This window comes from Magallana gigas, chromosome 5, assembly GCF_963853765.1.
Source record: "Magallana gigas chromosome 5, xbMagGiga1.1, whole genome shotgun sequence".
Taxonomy (NCBI): domain Eukaryota; kingdom Metazoa; phylum Mollusca; class Bivalvia; order Ostreida; family Ostreidae; genus Magallana; species Magallana gigas.
Genome location: NC_088857.1, coordinates 17,196,875 through 17,211,251, shown reverse-complemented (window position 1 = coordinate 17,211,251; position 14,377 = coordinate 17,196,875). Strand labels below are relative to the sequence as shown.

At 33.4% G+C, this 14,377-nt stretch overlaps 2 protein-coding genes across 33 annotated transcripts in view; one reads left to right on the top strand and one right to left on the bottom strand.

The window, feature by feature from the left end:
• The window catches only part of LOC105346986 (trichohyalin), a 45,726-nt gene extending 36,318 nt beyond the window's left edge, over window positions 1–9,408 (top strand). For 27 of the 32 annotated variants that reach the window (XM_034474094.2, XM_034474111.2, XM_034474103.2 and 24 more), the window contains 9 exons: window positions 233–292; window positions 1,729–1,821; window positions 2,819–2,969; window positions 4,387–4,487; window positions 4,794–4,837; window positions 5,609–5,647; window positions 5,769–5,865; window positions 6,671–6,716; window positions 8,174–9,408. In XM_034474094.2, the coding sequence (XP_034329985.2) occupies window positions 233–292; window positions 1,729–1,821; window positions 2,819–2,969; window positions 4,387–4,487; window positions 4,794–4,837; window positions 5,609–5,647; window positions 5,769–5,865; window positions 6,671–6,679 (594 nt within the window). In that variant the 3' untranslated portion in view covers window positions 6,680–6,716; window positions 8,174–9,408. Of the gene's footprint in view, window positions 1–232; window positions 293–1,728; window positions 1,822–2,818; window positions 2,970–3,505; window positions 3,627–4,386; window positions 4,488–4,793; window positions 4,838–5,608; window positions 5,648–5,768; window positions 5,866–6,670; window positions 6,717–8,173 lie in introns of those variants that run through there. The other 5 variants (XM_034474146.2, XM_034474087.2, XM_034474200.2 and 2 more) reach the window with 5 other exon arrangements.
• A 1,257-nt stretch (window positions 9,409–10,665) lies between these two features.
• LOC105346920 (uncharacterized) lies at window positions 10,666–14,108 on the bottom strand. Its single transcript, XM_066085039.1, has 6 exons — window positions 13,674–14,108; window positions 12,839–13,078; window positions 12,057–12,286; window positions 11,713–11,861; window positions 11,499–11,615; window positions 10,666–11,176 (listed from the first exon to the last, which is right to left on the bottom strand). Exons 1-6 carry the CDS (start codon window positions 13,981–13,983, stop codon window positions 10,921–10,923), a joined length of 1,302 nt encoding a protein of 433 aa, XP_065941111.1. The 5' UTR covers window positions 13,984–14,108; the 3' UTR covers window positions 10,666–10,920.
• Between the last annotated feature and the right edge of the window lie 269 nt (window positions 14,109–14,377).

The window sequence follows — 14,377 nt, the reverse complement described above, 5'->3', positions numbered from 1 at the left end:
ATGTTAGATGAATGCTGTATTGAGGTAAGTGTTGAAGAATAGGTAAATTTCTCAAAGATTTTTAAAATTTTTTATAGTTTCATATGTCTTGAATCGCACAATATTATAAAGGATTGTATGGATGAAGCTATAAATTTTGACGAATGATTGATGTCTTGATTGAAGTAATAAAGGAGAGGATACAATAAACTATTGATATTGATGGTATTTTCTTTTTTTATTTGACAATTAGGAAGAAGAGGAGAGGATTGAGCGAGAGCGATTGGATCGGGAAGAACAGGAGCGTGAAGAAGTACGTATTAAATTACCAAAGGGAGACCATTTCTCGCCAATGGTATTGAAATGTGTCACAAAGAAGGGAAAACTTCACTTATAAAAAATTTATCAAAAATTTCTAAATTCTTAAAGTGGCAATGTGTATTTCTGTTTGCAAATAGATTTTTCGTAGACTTTTGTGTAGCAACTGTACTATTTCTGTTTGTTAAAAAAAAAAGATTGAGGTAAAGAAACAAAAATGGCAGAATCTTTAAACAAAGATTATATTCAACAGAGTCAAGTTCAGACTGTGCAACTTGAAAAATATAAATTAATTATTGCTTTTTATAAAATGAGCCAAAATAATTTTGTTATATATTTGCAAAATTTTCATTTTTGTTGATGTTTTGGCAGCACAAATATGTATCTGTGTGAGCACATAGGATTATAAAGTTGTGATTTCAGCGTTTTTAGTAGAATTCCTTCCCTCTGCTTTTAAGAATATATGAACATGCAGATCTGCATGGCAGTTGTTCCTCTTTATTCATCAATATATAGAGGTTTTTGATTTGTCAAAGGTGTGATCACATGACATCAGATGAAACAGTGATGATTTCCATCAATCGGAGGATGGGGCGAGATCTTTAAAAAAAACATTTGAAAATGTCATACAAACAATTCTTTATTTTTCTGACAAGCAGACATTTATTTTTCTGTCTGCCTGTCAAAAGAAAGAATTGGAAAAAAATAACAAGTTGTTTGACTTGGTAGCCTCCTCAGAAAAGATTTTTGTTTATTTGAATTGCTGACTTGTCTCAGAGGTTAAAATAAAAAGAAAAATAGATGCATGGTAGAAAATTCACCACTGTTGAATCTGTGCATGTTTACAAAATTTAAAAAAGAAGATGAGAGTTAGCATTCTAGGATAGAGAGAATGCCATAGAAATAGACATTGCCACATGGTCCATGGGTGTCTAGCGTCGTGACGTGTTCCCATCTGTCCTGTGTCTCATGAACTAATCTCACATTTCATATATTTCTATTTCTTGTTACGTTTCCAATCTTTTCTCAAAAAGATACGTTCTTTAAAATTTCATCATGTCCTATAGGATGACGCAATGTTAAAAAAAGGAAAGATTTTCAGTCAGAACAAAATAGTTTTCACCCCTCTACATTTATTCGTACACCAGTAAAAAGTCTGTAACTGTCTCTTAGTTGTGAACGACTTTTCTGTAATAGTTACTTCATGTATTCTCCCATATAATTGCACCATTAATAATGTGCACCAAAAAAATATTTACCAGATGAAGGAAATTTTTCGAAAAATTTAGATATTTAGAAGGGATATAGTCTGTTAAAGGGAAATTGATTAAGAATTGCTGAAGAGAGGTCGTAGTAATTGTGTCACAAGAGAAAGGATGGTGGCCGTTTTAGGCGGTGTGTATTTGGACAGTCATTGTTTCCATTTCGTAGGCAGCAAGAAGGATGGAAGAGGAACAAAAGAAGAGAAACCGCAAGAGGAAAGGGTTGGGAGGACTTGACAAAGAAAAGAAGAATAAGCTCAAAGTAGGTCACTTCCTCTCAGAAAGTAGGTCATATTCACACAATCAACAAAACCCAGAAATTGAGTTTTTGAAAGAAAAAAATAAACGACCATGTTTAATTTCCGATTTTTTTTATCCGTAACAACCTGTAAGTGTATCCAAATGTTATTTTTTTTTTATAAATTTATCATAAGAATATACCCCAGCTTCAAAATTTTTACCCCCCACTGTTTGAAAGGTTAACTAAACCAATAATGAAAAAAAAATCATATCATCCTCCTCATTAATTGCTTGCTGTTTATTTTTCTACTGTCTTGCATGATTTTGTTGTAAAGTACATGCAGTAGAAATGGAGCATTTTGATTTACTTACTTCATTTAAATGCAGAAACCTGAAAAAAGACCCCAAAAATATCACTCAAACTATGATAGAAAAAATGGCATATGTTGACCACACAACCACAGAATTAAATATCTTGTGCATGATTGTTTTGCAAAATTAGTTGATATATGAAATAGTGAGGCTGTCTTGAAAATATTTCTTTTAAGAATTTGAAGGTTTTAATTTCCATTTTTACGTTTTTTGTGCTGTACTTGGTTTTTTTTGGTTTGAAATATTTAAGGTGGTATGGGACATCTCAGGATATTCATGTGAATGAAGGAACATCATATTCAAAATATAATCACAATTTAAAATGATCATTTTGTACAATATTTTGCAATAAGATTCACTTTAAAGTATGAAGATCGAAAGATAAAATTATTAAAAATTGGGTTTCAAACTCGAAACTTGCAGATCAATAACTGACCATTTAATAATTGTGCCATACCTTTAGCCATCAATATTGCAAAAGACAGAACTAGTAATATTACCTGTACATGTATATGATATTTTATTGTTTATTTTGAAAGAAAGTATTTCACATTATAGAGGTGTCTCATACCTCCTTAAAGAAATAAAAGTAAAGAATTTTTTCATCATTGAAAAAGTGAGCATGATTGTGAGCATGTTGTTGTCAGGATTTGCATGGTGACTCTGATTCTGCGGATGACGAAGACGAGGAAAGCATGTCATCCAGTGATTCTTCTTCCTTTCACACCTCCCACTCAAACCCCCGGCCAATGCACAGAGTCACCCCCCTCCCATCTGACCTGGAAAGCATGAGTAAAGGTAACATTGAGGAATACTTTTTTGTTGTCCAGTTGCACTTTTATGTATTTTTTTTGTACAGATTTGTGTTGTGTTCTCATTGCACATTGTTTGGTTTTCCATTTTTGGATCTAAATTTGATTGGTGGTTATGGTTTTCATTTTTGCCATTTTATGTGACCATGGAACCAGAATGTTTGTGAAGAAGATTGATTTTAAGCTAGAGAGTCTCCTTTGAAAATTACAGATATGGACAAGCCCAAAACAAATGAAACATTACAGCTACAAATTATGAAGCATAATATTGTATCAGTTCAAAACACATAAGAAATTTCAATCAAAGCATGACTTTAACTCTGCATTTTGGTAAGTAGTGTGTATAGAGATGAAAATTTCAAACAGAATTGTTGATGTTATATATGTAGACATAGGCATGGATTTCTTTGGGTTTCACGAGTTCTTTCTAAATAATTGGCATGGAGTGGCATGAAGTTCTCTGATAAATTAAAATATATTTGAGCAAGAATATAAGTGAAACTTGTGGGAATTTGATTAAAGGCATTGATCATGGCTAAAGCGGCAGAAGACTTGAGAAATGAAGCCAAGGCTAAAGCCGAGGAGAAGGAGCGATTCATCAACGAGCGGGTCCCGCCCTGTGACACCCAGGGCAAAGACAAGGGTAGGCTGCAGAAGCATGAAGCATAGTGCAGCATGGAGTGTGGATGCTCAGTTGTTGATTTGTTGAACAAAATTGATACATCTATGACTGATTTCATGTACAAGCCCATTCAGTCTAAAATGGGTTTTTATATTTTTGCATGATATGAACACTCCTGTGAAATACATGTACTACGTTTTCTGTTTGTTTGAAAGATTGCATGTCTGTCTATATATAGTTTAATATTGCTCTGATTTGTATATAAAATGAAAAATCTACTCTGGTGAAGATTGAAAAGCAATATGAAAAAAGAACAACTTACTATTTCTATTTGCTCTTGTGAGATGTGTTACCCTTTCTCTTATCTGAGTATCATATACACTTTTCCTGCATCCTTAAATAGAGAGTTTAACATTACATATTCTTTGAATTACCATGTCTTATAGTTTTCTTTGAATGTTGTTTCTAGTTATTTAAGAATTCATAATAATTTAAGTCGTTTAATGTGAAAATTTGCTGTGTGTCTCATCATAAAGAACAAAATTAATGATTCACTGCTATTGATTATTTGTTAATACGTACATGAACATGAGAATTGTAGAAAATGTATTTTTTTCAATTTGTACAAAACATATTTTTTAATTTGTACAAAACCTTTACTTGTAATGATATTTTCTTAATGATTTTTTTTTACAAAAATCCTGGCATAAAAATCTGAATACATCAGCTAAGCAGCATAAAAATTCATTATGTTTTCAATGATTGTATTCTTATTTAACAGCTGCTCTTATTAAACTATGCAAGGACCTTCATACTTTGATGGCCACCCTGGAGGAAGAAGTCTATGATTGGAACATGAAAGTTAGGAAACAGGAAGGAGAAGTAAGTTGTCATGGTTACATATTTGTAACCATTCCTTACAGCATTCTAAACTCTGCTCGTATTTTATAATGGATACATACAGTTGAACTTCGATATCTCAAACACTGATATGTTGAATACAATGGATATGACGAAGTGATTTGTAAGTCCCAACCCCTTATTTTTAAAGTATTTTACCCTCAGTATCTCGAATACTCGGATATCTTGAAGTTTTTAAACAGTCCCATCTAGTTTGAGATTACGAAGTTTGACTGGTGTGTGAAAAAAATTGTGTGAATATGAATATTTGCTAATTTTTCTTTGTAGATCAACTCTCTATCTCTCAAAGTGAACGATTCCAAAGGAAAATTGTAAGTGCAAAAGACATGGTCAAGTGTGATCTTGACCTTAAAATGAACATATAGTTAACCTAAAGTTATGGCCATGAAGATCCTAGTTTACTACATTTACATCAATATATACAGTACCGATCAGACCCAACCTAACACCAGAGTAAACCCCAACTAAACCCTGGGTTTACTTTCTGGGTTTACTTTTTGAAAATTTGGGTCCACTCGGGGTTTACTCTGGGTTTACTTTGGGTTTACTCAAGAATTGCTTTTGGAGTCAACTATATGTGAAGCAGACCTGTATTTAATCTTATCATCGTACTGCCTGTGATTCCTGCCCCTTATATATTCCTAATCACATGTAGCGTCTGCTTTCAGGGTATACTTTTGATCGGGGTTTACTCTCTGTGTCCACTCTGGGTTTACTTGGGGTTTACTCTGGGTGCACTCTACTAAACCCAGAGTAAACCCAGAAAGTAAACCCAGGGTTTAGTTGGGGTTTACTTTCTGTTAGGTTGGGTCTGATCGGTACTGTAATATTCAGTTTTCATATTATTGAGGGTCTACAGTATGATGTGAAAACTCAAAAATCAACAAACTGACAAGAGACATTTGTTATACATGCTCTGATGTTTTTAAATAGCACATAACTATATTCATCCAGAAGTTGAGAAAGATCCAGTACTCTTCATATATTTAAATTTTTAGAAGTTTTGAGACTGAAATTGGGTTAAATATGATAATTTTCATAAGGACAATGATATCTTATATTTTCATATCATACATTTTCAGCGTTAAGCCTGTTCTTAGAAAAGTCAACAAAGAAAGCAAGTAAGTATTTCTAAATAACCAAAGATGTGATTAAACAACTTGGACAGTCATTCAGTATTATTTTGGAAACAGAGCTGATGCGAAGGCTATTTACTACATATTTCTTTTTTACCATTTGCAGATTTGATAAGCTTAAGAAAGATAAATCAGATTTCCGTGGCAATTTGAAGTCCACAGGACAGAGTAAATATGCATTGGACGAGGAAGGGGAAGAAAAGGTAAGAATTGCTTCTGCTTTCTGTCCATTTTCTGTGTTGCTTCTGTAAATCAAGTGTTATGTCTTCACTGCAAAGAGGGGTAAAGAGGAAAATGAAGCATGAAGTCTGTATGAGATAAAATAGTGCTTTATAATCAATTTTGGAGGAGATTGAGAAAAATGAGAGTGGTTATGAATAAGAGAAAATGAATTGAGTTCATTGCACTAAATTTAACAAGAAATCTTAATAGATTTTTTTGGCCCCTGTGTTGTTGTTAAAATTTGAAATTACTGATGTGGATATTGGGTGATATCAAATGTAAATTTGTAAAATAGGGAAAAGAACTAATGTCTTTTTTTTTGTAAATATAAAAAAGTGTACTTAATGGAAATTTCTGATGATCTGACATTGTTAATAGAAAATATGTTGTGTAGTACAATGCATAATTCGAAATTTAAATGGATTTGATGACTTGTACTTGAATGTACATGTACATATAAGATGGGCGGGGCTAGACAAATGAAATATTAATCTTATGAAACATGTACATTGTACATATAAAATGTCGCTGAGCAGGGGCTGATGGGATTAATCTTATGTTACTGTGTCTCTAAGTCTGTTTTTGTCATACACTAACTTCTGTGTGTGTGTGTGTTTTCTGAGTGATTTGTGTCCCTTATATGACTATCATTATGCTACGTACCCAATCATTGGAATCAATTGTTGGTCGACTAGTTCACCAGTGTATTATGGTGTTTTAAACTAGTCCAGCTAAATGCAGTATCTTGTGCTCTGGAGTGTTAGAGAACTTGAATACTCTTTTCAGGCGGAATAAATTATCAACCTGGTTTCTACGCTAGCTATAAATTGAGGTATGTTTATTGTAGAGGAGTTATTTCCCTTTGAAGAGAAATTGCATTGCCATGACTAGATTATTTTACTCTATATCCTCAGCAATTACTACACTGTTCCAGAAATCCTTAATGACACATCAACACATTCATTGTTTGCACTCCTTTTTCCAGTAATCTTTAAGTTTATTTCTTTTATTAGTACCTTTAATCTCTTTTGCAGTTGCATCTAAATATTAATTTACAATTTTCTTTTTTCTTTTTTTTTTTTTTGAGGCAAAATATAGAACTGGTTTCTAATGTATATTACATAGAATGCACTTTTTTTGATTAGAGTACTTGTATAGCCTTAATAACAAGAGTTCAGATGAACCAGTCAAAGATTCGATCAATGTAGATGTTTGCAGTTTTGTTTAGTATGCATTAACTTTATTTAAAATACAACTGTTTGGAGTGGTTTTCATAAATATATACAGTGCTGATCAGACCCAACCTAACAAAAAGTAAACCCCAACTAAACCCTGGGTTTACTCCGGGTTTACTGTAAACCCCGATCAGAAGTGTACCCCTGAAATCAGACACTATGTATTTGGAATATTCAAGGGGCAGATTTTACAGGCAGTAGGATGGTAAGATAAAAGACTGGTCTGCTTCACACTTCAGTGTGTACAGTGAACCCCAAAAGCAATTCCCAAGTAAACCCAAAGTAAACCTAAAGTAAACCTGCTTCACACTTCAGTGCGTACAGTGGACCCCAAAAGCAATTCCCAAGTAAACCCGAAGTAAACCTAAAGTAAACCCTGAGTACCGTAAACCCAGATTTTCAAAAAGCAGTAAACCCGGGGTTTAGTTGTGGTTTACTTTGGTGTTAGGTCGGGTCTTATCGGTACTGTATTTTCTTCTCACTTTTTCAGCTAAATCAATAATCAACATTAATTAGATGAATTTAAAAAAAGGAAATTAATATATGTAATTCAATGAAATGAAATTATAATTTCATGTTTCATTGTTTAATTTGATAAGTAACCGTGAACAAGTGATTAAAACCCAATAATGAATTTGTTGCACAGCTTTTATGGACCATGATTAATATCATTATATGAATCTTATTTATCATACTGTAAATATATACAGTGTATATATATTATCAATAACAATTATTTATGCTTGACATCTTTGCTTAGATAAGACAAAGCCATGGATAGCATGTGCATTGCAGGTCATTTATACTTCCAAGAACAAGACAAATTTGCACCTTTATTGTTAATAATAGCAATTACTTGACCTTTTCAGAACCAAATTTTTGATGCTTGTAATATAAAGAAAGATAGTTTTGCTTGTCTTGCATAATTTATTTTTAACATTTGAGTAACCTAAATAACTTCCAATATGCAGTTTTTAATACACATGAAAGACTTTTTGAAAGAATTAAAAAAAACTATTTATGTTAATCATTTTCTTGTTGTCTTTTTATGCAGGCTAAATAGAAAAAACCCAGAGGCAATGATTGCAGTGTCGGAGAAATTAGAAGAAGAAACATCAGTAGTTGGCGATTGTCCTAAAATTACCCATGATTTTAACGTCCTCCTGTGTGGTTTCGATGTTTTCAACCAATTTTATTTTTTCTTCTAATTATCAATTAATTTATGTGTGGGACACAGTATAAAAATGTTTCATCTTTCGAAGTAGAATTTTTTGTTCAGTTTTTTTTTTCTGAAACATTGTTTTGTCTGGACTGTGGTTAATCTCATAGCAATTCTATTAGAATGTATATGTGTACATTTTACATAATATTTCTTCTCTTTCATACCAACATGTACGATTATAATATGTTATATCGTGTAAAACAGTTATGAATGTATGAAAGGTTGATCTTAAATTTTTTTTGTCTTAATGGAAGTTAGTCGTTTTCACATATTGTGAATCAATCTATGCAGACTGTGTCTGGAATACCCAGAAGTAATCTTTAAATTATTTTCTAACATCAAAAATGTCATGCCAAAACTAAGTTAGTTTTGAGTTTATTTCTTTGAACTAGGTTTATAGTACTTCTTTAATAATTGCTAGCAGGACAGCATTGGAGTAAAACTATGTTGAATAGATTTTTAGGCTTCCAAAGAAGGCTTCTTCACCTGCAGATGATAATTAACAACTAATTAATGACCGAAAACTTTAGGAAAAGCCTTATAGATATACCTTTATTGTATTTATTAATATTGTGGCAGTTGCTGTGTACTTGTAAATATGTGTGAAATAGATAGAGACCCCTTGCTGAAAACTATAGCAGCAGGGTTATAATAATATAATTAATATTAATATGACTACAATTAATTATTGTTCAAATTATCTAATATATTATATGTTCCATAGATAATATTCAAGATTTATCCATATATGTTTTAATTAATAAATATTGCTTTTTATTAAACATTGGTCTTAGGCAAATAATGTACCCTTATGAAAAATACAAAAACAAAAATGCTTTGGCTCTATATGTTTATTTCTATGTATGCATATATTCAAAAATTGATCTTCAAACCTCTTTCCCCCCAAAAATTTGATTGATAGCAATTTTACTTTTACTTTCACTTTGACCAGGATGGAATATAACATCCAAGTAGTGATTTCTTTTTCTTTCACTGTGAATAAGAAATTTCTGTAAGATATAGATGAGGTATTCTGTTCAAGCAATAAACTCATTCCTTGCCAAAAACCAATTTCTTAAGTTTTTGTGTCAACTGCCTTCTAGACTGGAAAGCAGACACTGAGAGTGTAGTCTCAGTTTATCCCTGTCACATAAATTCATATTGCCACTCTATATGGATGCATTGAGCATTATAGTAGCTTTCCCGGTGTACTTAATGATTTAGAACATATTTTCCCTTCAAAAACTGCGTTCTATACTGTCATATACCAAATATAACCAATGTATCGTCTGCATCTCTAAATTCACTGTGTAAAGCCATGTATATGTACAACCCTTAGTTTCGTATGTGACTGAAGATGAACAGTTATAAAGATCGGAACTGGATAATAATCTCGTGTATAAATTTGCATTAAACTAAAAAATATTAAAGCAATTGTTTCGCACAGTTACAGAAATATGACAAAATGTTTAAAATAGTGTACATATATGAGTGTTTTTGTATGCCAGTTGCAAGCTGAACATTTATTTTCTGTGCTCAAGAAAAAAAAGAAAATGCAAATGGTCAAGCTGAAATAAATGATTTCCTCGTAATGTCAAACAAAAATAAAAAAAAGCACTGAGCTTAGTTAAAATTTTGATCATGTAGCTGGACAAATAGCGTTATGCGAGTAACTCTAGTTTGAAATATGTATCTATATAGACCGAAATATTTTAATTAAGGGGACTTCTAAGATGAATTTTAAAAACAAACAAAAGAAAGACGTCTTTATATTGTACTGTTATGTGTGGGAGGTCCCGGGATCGATCCTAAATTTCGACAAACCAAACTCGTACAAATCTTTGAACAAGTGTTCCTTGTCAGTTACGTTGTGGGTCTTAATAAAACCTAGTCTCTTTTGAGAAGTGGACAGGCATAGCCTACATCCACTTCTCTTCGCAAGCCCTCAAATTTGATTCTGGAAAACAAAAATGCGAAATTTGTTACGAAAATTTAGGGAAACTATAGTCGAAACATGGGTCGAAGTGTAGCTCGTCTTCGGTTCCGACATTTACACGTTTTCCAGAATCAAAATACGAGGGCTTGCGAAGAGAAGTGGATGTAGGCCATATGCCTGTCCACTTCTCAAAATAGAATAAATAAAACCTTCTAGAAACTGACAAGACTTCCAAAAGACCCCGATTGAGGAATTGGGACGCCTCCGTAGAAATATTCTTGAAGAGACGTAAAACCACAATCAATCAATCAGACCGGGAGATTCCTTTTTTCTTGAATAGATATTATTCGAAGAGAAAAAATTCTTTGACAGAAAGTAGAAGTTGCACATATGTTTTAATTGGATTAAACAAATGAGTTCATACCATACATATAGTACAAAATGTATGTATAAGTAACAGTTATTTAAAACAAAACAACAACATAAAATGAGTTCATGTAATGTTTCACAAGTGGAATTTTCCTTATACATGTACTGAAGAATTTGACTATCACGATGTTTCTTATCAGTACAAGTACTGGACACTAAACATGGAATGACACCAAAATAAAATTCTTACGAAACGTTACATCACAGAATAGTACTAATAACCAAAGGGGATTTGTTCAGAAGGCGCAAATGTATAAATTGATATATCATTTAGATTAAAGTTAGGAACAAAGAGGTCAACAAAATCGTCTCCGTCGACGTCTGCGTACGCAATTTGTCCTACAGTTCCGCTTCCGGCGTCGTGAAACACGTTTTTGGTGTAGGACCAGTCCTTTGTCGAGTTACTGTTGGGTTCCAGGAAGTAGGCCCGTCCATCGTCGTCTCCAGACACAAGGATCATGGGACGAGAACTGTTAGAATAATGTGAATCGTTAAGCCTAGAAAAATGTGTATAAAATTTCCCAATTACATGTACATGTATGGGATTCTTTTACAACTGATCAATTACGATCTCTTAAAATGATACTACATTGTCAACGCATAATTATTATGATGATATTTTTCAATAAATGAAAATATCTTATGCCACATATTGCCAACATAGGAAATAAAACAATATGATTTTTCCAAGTTTAAGTACTAATATTTGATTCTTCTAGTTTTCTTGTACCACACTATCAACATACCTTCTGTCACACTAGCAACATACCTTCTGTCACACTATCAACGTACCTTCTGTCGGAGGACCGAGATCGGATACAGAACGCTGACCCTGGGGCCCCCTTTCCTTGACCCGTCGACCGAGGGACAAAGTTGGTCGCTATCGTGTGTCTCGGAAAGTTGTCCGTTCTGTTTTCAAATATAAATATAAAGTTGCTTTATTATTGAATTTCAAAATAATGTAATCAGACAATTTCATGTTGAACGGTGTCTAACTTCAACTAACCGGAAATCGCTGGGAATTTCGTAGACCAGTACACTTCCGTTCATGCCATTGGATACCACGAGGAGATCCTCTCGTCCATCACCATTGACGTCATTGATTTCTACGTCAAACAGAGCCCCGGCTGTAGTATCTACTGTTCTAGAATGTACCTTTTAAAAGATTTAAACTCATGAAATACTAGAGAATTCAGTTTTATCTTACTTAGTTTTTTTGAGCATATTCACGTAAAAACTCTGTTTAACATATCATTGTACATTAGTGCATTTTATTTTCCCCCCGCAATATAAAATATTTCTCATATCAAATACAATCATTGTTACTGTATTCCTTATAGTGCAGACAACCTTTGATAAGTCGTTCCATCTGTTCATGCTATCAGTGGTCCAATGAACGCTCAGCTTTTTTGCAAAAAATTCTGTCGTGACGATGACGTCATATACTCCATCAGTCGTATTTACTTTCAGATTCCTGAAGTAGACGTCGGGTCCGTGAGTAATGACGTGTTGTTTCCATGGTGATCTGTATTGGTGCGTGTCAGGATTTTCTAACCAAAGTAGTTCCGTGTCTTTTGTGGCTAATATATGTGAAGGAAAGACAGTAATATGTTAAGACGAGATTATTGATAAAATAGTCCATACCTTCATCTTCAAGGTTAATAGAAAATGTTGCCGCGTAAAAGTCAGCTGCTTTCTGTTGAATTATCTATTCAAATTCAATATAATATTTAGTTCAACAGTATGGAACTCTGATTTAAATTTGTAGAAAAGTATATGTACTATCTATGACGAAGAAAGAATATCCGATTTAATGATCGAAACGACTTACAATGGAATTTTTCAGTCTGATTGAATCTTTGCGATATCGCTTGCATTGCATCAAATTTTGTCTTTCTTTCTAATTAAATGTTTATGGGCTAATAATCTCTCAGCCCCCAACCATACCAACCTCCAAACAAATATACAAAAAATATAAAAATATCTAACACCGTAAATGTTGGCCATATGAAAAGAAAAGATCCTCAAATTGTAAAGATAAAGAAAATAAGACATCCAAAGCTCGACTTTATAAAATGTACTAGGATCGTATAACTTTTACATAAGAGTGGATTCATTGAACAGCAACTTACAGAAGATGGAGAAGACCGGTTCCCTGGCCCGACAGGTGAGTATGTCCAGATCCCCGTCCCCGTCCATATCCTTCCACACCACGCGGTGGTAGAACCACTTACCCTCCGTGTGGTCAGTCAGTTTGTACGGCCCCTGCGGGGTGCTCCCAGAGATATCCACCAGGTAAATGTACCCGTCGTCTTTGAACGGTACAAGGAAGCCGTCTGGAATGGCCACCATGCGCTTTCCAAAGACGCTTTCTATATAAAATGTATATAATTTGTATTTTTATCAAAACTCTAATTACAAATCATAACTCATATAAGCTATGAGAGAACATCAAGAGAAAATGCATAAACCATGTTCTTTTCAAAGACGTTTTCTGTTATTGCGGTCAATAGTCTAATTCAAGTACTTAAATTGTCAGATATATATGCTAAAAGAACTTAAGAAAGCATTTATTTGTAAAAAGATAATAATTTTGTTAATTGAGTCATGGCAATTTAGTAGCATGATTTATTAGCATGGGGTAACAAAGCAAAAATGACAGATCCCGAATGTTAGCGTCAACCAAAAATGAAAATCGCGTAAAAAGATACATCTAAGCGTTTACTCCGAGGAGCTTTGCAATGTATGATTATAATAAGGAATCAAAGGTTATAATAACAACATTGATGTAGTGATATTTTTTTTGCAAAATATTATTATACATTTTTTTTCAAATTTCCTAAAAAAATTAATATAACTGAAGATGATCATAAAGGTTTGTAAGCATGCAATGTTTTCAGCGAGAGGAGAGAATTCACACTTCAGCGACGTCCAAAGTTTCAATAAAAGCATATATGCGAAACAAACCTGGAACACCAGCTACTTCATTTGGCCAGGACATTCTATTGGCAAGAACTTCCTTCCGAACACTCCCGATGTTTTTAATTTGCTGTCCGATTCCTCGGTAAAGATTGACCGTACCTGAGGTGAAAGGATTTCCGGAGAATGTTGATAAAAGCAAGTCATATTTTTCACTCGGAGACTGTGCATTTGGATTCTCATAAAGGTTCGCGAATGCTGCTGAATTCAACGGAATTTTTCCAACATTACGCACGGCATTGCTAAACGATGCTATGACACATCCCACGATTATTGTTAATAAGAAATTCCTCTCCATGTTTCTGAGTTTGGAAAATTATTTGAATCTGGTAAAACAATACACCCCTTTTTGGTCAATTTTCTCGTAATTCTGTACAAGTATCGTGTCAATATGGACATATAAACAAAGATCTCGCGTTGGCGGAAGCGTGAGTTTTTATTCCAGGCGATAAGGCGACCTTGGTTGTGTAAAGGGCTTTTAGTGCTATGGATACCGAAAAACTCACGTGGTCCAATGTCTGCTGTAGTCTGGTTTTGATGATACATGTAATTAACCATGTGTTTCTATATAAAGAATTAACTTGGGTGACCTTTTCACCTTTTCACCTTTTCACAACCAGTGTTGCTATAAAAAGTGTCATAATCAAACGGAATCGTATACCGTTCTTCAAAAGACTCAAATAGTGTTTACT

Coding starts and splice junctions, on each gene's coding strand:
- LOC105346920 (XM_066085039.1), bottom strand. CDS start 13,983: ATGGAGAGGAATTTCTTATTAACAATAATCGTGGGATGTGTCATAGCA. Junction 13,079..13,673: donor TGAAGTAGCTGGTGTTCCAG/GTTTGTTTCGCA, acceptor CATTTTATATAG/AAAGCGTCTTTGGAAAGCGC. Junction 11,616..11,712: donor GAAATTCCCAGCGATTTCCG/GTTAGTTGAAGT, acceptor ATTTGAAAACAG/AACGGACAACTTTCCGAGAC.